General features: G+C 28.6%; 1 protein-coding gene across 1 annotated transcript; it reads right to left on the reverse strand.

Moving 5' to 3' along the window:
- Positions 1–4,060: 4,060 nt before the first annotated feature.
- OCT59_014128 (uncharacterized protein) lies at positions 4,061–4,291 on the reverse strand (the record flags this gene model as incomplete). The annotated part of the gene is made up of 1 exon (XM_025331953.2): positions 4,061–4,291. One exon carries the CDS (start codon positions 4,289–4,291, stop codon positions 4,061–4,063), a length of 231 nt encoding a protein of 76 aa, XP_025179710.2.
- Positions 4,292–6,386: the final 2,095 nt, after the last annotated feature.

The following is a 6,386-nucleotide window of genomic DNA, read 5'->3' on the forward strand; positions in this document are numbered from 1 at the left end:
TTTTTATTATTATAACAGATTTTATTTAAATTTTATTTAAATTTTAGTTCTTTTTTTTTTCGTAAATTGTAGTTATTATTATTTTTATATATATAATATAGAAAAAATGTATTTGTAACAGCCTGTTACATATCTTATTTGTAACATCCTTTTTTTATTTTTTTTTAATAATAAATTTAATATGTGTTTCACAAATAAAATTTTTATATGCAAAATTTAATTTGGAAAACTTTTACTTAATGTATTTAAGACAGTTTCATAGACAAAATTTTAAGTTATAAGCAGTTTCTTGAAATTTTTTAAAAAATTCTTTTGTCTTAGTTACACGACTGATCTTTTGTTTTTGTTTACATTACGCCTGATCTTAAATTTTAATTGGATAAAATTGGGAGTTGTTACAAATAAGACGCGTAACAGGGTGTTACAATTAGATTTATCCTATAATATATATATATTTAACAATAAAAATGTTGAAATGAATGTGAATTATAAAGATATTCTTAATAATAAAATTTATTCTAGTGTAAAAGTTATGGCAATCTTTATTATAATGATTCTAAAATTATATATATTTTTTTTTGATATTTTTATCGCTAAATTCTCTTATATGGTACATTCAACAATCTAATCGGATTTTATCCGTTGGGTATAATCCGTCAGATTGAACGGATAAATGATAAAGGATCATCATGCTGTCAATTTTTTTTTTTTTAACGGTCATTTTATTACTTTATTAGGAAATTAAGAAAAATTACAAAAAAAGAAAAGATCTACATTATTTAACATTTAGTGAACTATACTATAATATTATTAGGGACTTAAGATTTTATGTTTAAAAGAACTATCTACACCCAAATAGGTTCACTAAACTACCCGCATAACTACTACTATTCGTATGGACTTCGGTAATGTTATATAAGAACCCACCACAACACCTTTTTTTTTTCTTTTTTTTTTAACGTTTAACTTTATTAATAACATGATGATCGTTGAAACAGCGCATCATGTTCTAGACGACGTGCATCTGCTAATAAAGTATCTATCTACTAAAAACACAAACAAAATAAAAACATACAACAAGAAACACTAAACTAAACTCAATAAAACAAAAGAACATGTAAAATTTAACACTAGCTATTTTTACGCCTGGTTTGACAAATTTTTAACCAAGAGTTTGCGCCAATGTTAAACTTCATCGAACTCCCCACACATAGATACTTTATTAATAACAACCCTCCTTCCTTACGCATTTCACACTTCTCAAAGGAAAAACAAAATGACAAAAACTACTCTGATTCAAAACCAAACTAAAACGTCTTCCTAACACCCTATCTAATCTGACCTACTCTTTCAAAACATACAAGCAGTCACCGCAGAGTTGGCTAGGCCCCGCAATGAAACGTCCATCTTCCCAAAAAGAGCATTTTCCCCTGTAGAGTTGGCTAGGCCCCGCAGTGGAGCGTCCTTCTTCCCGAAAAGCGCGTTCTCCATAGTTACCTTTTACCTTTCCATTCTCCATAGTTCCCTTTTCCATTCACATGACTTGCCTAACGTTAGCTTTTTGTATTTCTTTGAACAAAACAAGTGTTTGTCTACATTTATTTACATTGCTACCATCCAAGTCAAAACTAGAATAGTCATCTCTTCTCTCACGTGATTACTGCGGATATGGCTGATCTCTTCCTTGGCTAAATTTGTTGCCGCAATTTGTCCCCCAGTAAATCACCTCATTTCCTTGCAATCCAATTGGTTCCTCACTGAATCTTCCGTTACTACTTTATATCCATCCACGTGCTAAAATTTTTGCTGCGCCGACGAAAAATTTTGCGACGAAAAATTCCCAAGAAACCAATATTTCCAAGAGCTATCCAAAAACTTCTTCAATATCCAAAGGCCTACTTCTTTTTATTTTTCCAAGCCTCTATTATCGCCCACTGGCAAAAATTTATTTGGAGCAACACCCAGCCCTCCTTGGCATTTTTGGGTCACTACCATTAAGTTGAAAGTGAGAAATAAATTTTTGGTTGAAAAAATTTGAGTCCTTCTAGCAAACTTCGTCTAAACTCCATATCAAAATGCTCGGAAAAGACTGAATAAACAGTTGGTGATGTTAAAATGCGTAAATTAATAAATTTCCATAAGCACTTTTGAACTCTTCCGCCATTTTTTCGTCCTGAAATTTTTGGTCCGAATGATCGGCGGGAAGAGTTCCTCATTTTCTCCCCCACAACACCTTTTACTGCTACATAACTACAAAAAATAATAAAAAAAATACTAAAACTACGTAATCAATAATATTATAGTAATCTGTGTTACCTAAAATAAATATGATTTTGAAGACTTTGTAAATTGAAATATCAATAACTGTTCTTTACCAAAATGTTTTTTAACATTATTATCTATTTCCAACCCTCTATCAAATTTCATTAAGTTTATTACACCTCACTTTCCAAAAAATCATAGATTTATCTAAGATTTCATTCCTTAAATTATATGATAAAATTTCAACCTTTAATTTCGTAGATAATAATTGTTTAAAAAAAATTAATTAATAAGCAAGGAAAAAAACCTTTAACCAAATCTATGAAAGTTATATGATCCTCAGATATTTCAAGCTTCCAAAATCCAAATATTGTCAATATTTTTAATATGATCGAGAGTAATATGATTGACAGGATCTAAAATTTTACTAATTTCTTGAAAAAAGCCACGCTTGTATACCAGAAACTAAATCTTCCATATTACCTCGCCTTTCCTCACAAATCCAAATATGATTGAAATCCTCTTCTTTTTTCTTGCACATAGGACAAAGCCTTTCTTTATATAATGAAAATAAAGTTCGTTTAATTTGTTCAATACAAGGAAGTTCTTCAATCATCAGTTGAATTTTATTTGTGTCTTCTAATTTTCGATTCTTTGAAATCTGTATGTAGTTTTTGTTTTTCTCCCAAAAAATTATTAAAAAAAACTGACCAGTCTATTTCACATTTTCTATACTTGTCATTTCTATTTAGGTTTAAAAACCTTTTCAAATTTTAAATTAATATTTAAATTTTGATCATTATGTTGCTATAGTAACTATATTATCAACATAATTATTTAAAACATCATCTGTATGAGCTTTAACTTCAGTATATTGCAGATAAATGATTTTCCTTGATGATATTCATAATTATTTTCCAAAGAATGTTATTATTACTAATTTTAAAAATTTGCCTAGTAACTAAAATACATGTGGCTGAAACTCAATAATTTTGGCCTAATTTTAGTATTCGGCTTTTGACCAATCATTCCGAAATGAAACTCCAAGATCAGGTCAAAATCCAAAATTAGGTCGAAATACGAAAATCTGGACGAAACCTTTTTAGTATAAGGGTTCACATAAATTTTTTCTTAAAAATATTTAATGGTTTTATTATTGTTTTTGCTTAAGGGTACGATTAATGCTCCTTTTATTTTTATTGTTTTTTTTTCTTGGGCGTAATTAACATTGATTTTTTCTTTTAGTGATGGCCATAAAAAATGTTTCAGAAAAAATGATCACGTGTCTGAGTTTCTTTGGAATAAAAACTAGAAAAATGTTATAGGGTGGCTTCTTGGAGTTTCTTAAGAACTAAATGGTAAATTACTTATCTGTCTTTAAACTTCTTGTTTAAGAACGCAATTAATGCTCCTTCTTTAGACATGGTTTTGGGTTTCTGATGACTAAGTTAAGCTTTTTTTTCTTTTCATTGTCTTTTTAGGGGATGCAATTAACGTTCCTCTATTTTTATTTTTTGGATTTTAATGTGGACTTATGGTAAGTTTTTCCTTTTTCATTTCCTTGTCATTTAGAAATGTAATTATATATATATTTCATTTTATTTTTAAACTGTTATACTACTATGTCTTGTTTTTTTTATTTATTTTTTTTTTATTGTACCAAAATTGTGTTTTAATAAAATTATTTGATTTGTTGCTGTTGTTGCTGTGAAAAGATTTAAAAATTTTTAAATTCGTAAGATATTAACAAATACTTTTTAGATGAGGTAATTATTATGTGATCATTTTACATTTTAACTTAATAAATTAAATTTATTTTTATTAGAATCAACCATACTCCCCTTGTATTATGAAAAACTCGATTATCATTTGCAATCATTTTTCTTCTTGTTAAAGCTTTTTGTTGTCTAATTGATTCCGCTTGAATTAGTTGAGCTTCTCTTCTTATATTATATTCTCTTATAAACTGAATTAGTTCATCATCATCATTTTGAATCACAAATTGAATTGCCTTTTTGGCTTCACCCATTAAAGTACCAAATTTCAGTTGTTTTACGATATTCAGTTTGTCTGGAATAGCTCTCTAAAAAATCATTTACAGTATATTTAGTAATTTGTATATCATTTTGGCAACTATTCATCATTATTTCACTAGAAGAGATATCACTTAAAGTGATATATCCATCTTTATACTAACACTTAGGAATCAACATCAAATGAAAATATGCTTTAGGAGTTTCAACAATCACTTAAAAAATGTCTGCATATAATACCATGCATAACAAGCATGAAACAATGCATAAATATTCTCCAGTATTAAGCAAAATTACATGTTGATAACACTTCAGATAATTATACCGAGACCTAACAAATTTCTAAAATATCACCTGAGTTAACCATTGAAATTAAGGATTTTAAGTCAAATTCCTGATCCTCATCAGCTTCAACCCTATAAAAAGAGAAAATCTGGAAAATGTACTGAAAAAATGGAAAACATCCAGGTACGCTTTTGAGTTATTTCAAAATTTGGTACATTTTCCATACATGTCTGGATGTTTTCCATTTTTTCAGTATATTTTCCAGATTTTCTTTTTTTATAGGGCAATAGGGGTTTCAATAGAATCATCTACTTCCTTATCAAAAAAAGGTTCAAATAAATCATCATCTGATGTTGAATTTCAGAAAATGGTACTTGGTGTGTATGATAGCATACAGAATTACAGATTGCATATCTGCTTATAATGTGCATCATGAATTGGTTGAGTGAGATATTTTTTATGGTAATATCAATGTCTAAAAAATGTTTAAATAATAAAATGTATGTAATACTGTAATGTTGAAGATTTTCAAATTGAATAACAATTATTAATTGGCTCAAATTCTAACCAATTTTCAATTGATTCTTGAACTTGTGAAAGAAAAAAGCTTGACTGTCAGTATAGCCTTCTGTATCAATGTATTTTCTGATTTTACATGTTGTGTAGATTGTATTCCCATCATGAAGTGTCTTGATGTAAAACACTTTACCATGTATATTTTCTATTTAGTAGCATTGTAGTTATATATTTTTTCCCTGCTTTATATTTTTCAACTATACCTGCAGACTGGCATTTGAATACACTTTCCCATCCGTTTTTGCTGGAATTACAGATTTGTCTAAAATTGAATTAATTCCGGCCGGCGTTATGAATTCGGCTGAAATTATAGATCAATTTTTAAATCTGAATTATGATCTGTCAGATCCGATCTGATCAGATTAAGATTTTGAGTAAATCTAATCTGAATCAAATCTTATATGATCAGATTTGATTTGAAGTTAATCTGATCTGTCAAAATCAATATTTTTTTGATCTGAATCTGAATACAGATCAAATATATCTAATCTGATCAGATCAGATTTTTTTAGAGCATTAAAAAAATCAAAATATTTGCCAAAATTTTGTAGCTATAATCTGTAATTCCAGCCAAATCCAAAATTCTGAAATTCAACGTTAATTCCGGCCAGTTCAAACGTTAATATCATACACCCTCAAATTAAATATGTAATTCGGCCAGAATTATGCTTAACTCCGGCAGGAATTATTGAATTTCCTAAAAGGAAATTAATATTACACAAATGCCAACTACAAAAATCGATTTTGTGGAACGGCTATCACCAAAAAGGAAATGATTAACCATCCGTTTTGGCTGGAATTACGGATTTGTCTAAAATTATGAATTAATTCTGGCCGATGTTATGAATATTCGGCTGAAATATAGATCAATTTTTAAATCTGAATTTTGCATCAGATCTGTCAGATCCGATCTGATCAGATTAAGATTTTGAGTTAGTCTATTCTGAATCTGATCTGATTTGATCTGAAGCTAATCTGATCTGTTCAAATCAATTTTTTTTTTTGATTTGAATCTGAATACAGATCAAATACATCTAATCTGATCTGAATCTGACAGATCAAGATTCAGATCAAATCTGATCAGATCAGATTTTTTTCGGGGCACTAACTTTCAGAACTCTCATGTATTGGGAGCAAACCAACAGGATCAATGTAAAACTCACAACTGTTTATTAAAGCATGCTTTACAATAGCATAATTTATTACCACTTTTCATATCTGTTGAAAATA

This window comes from Rhizophagus irregularis, chromosome 21, assembly GCF_026210795.1.
Source record: "Rhizophagus irregularis chromosome 21, complete sequence".
Classification (NCBI taxonomy): domain Eukaryota; kingdom Fungi; phylum Glomeromycota; class Glomeromycetes; order Glomerales; family Glomeraceae; genus Rhizophagus; species Rhizophagus irregularis.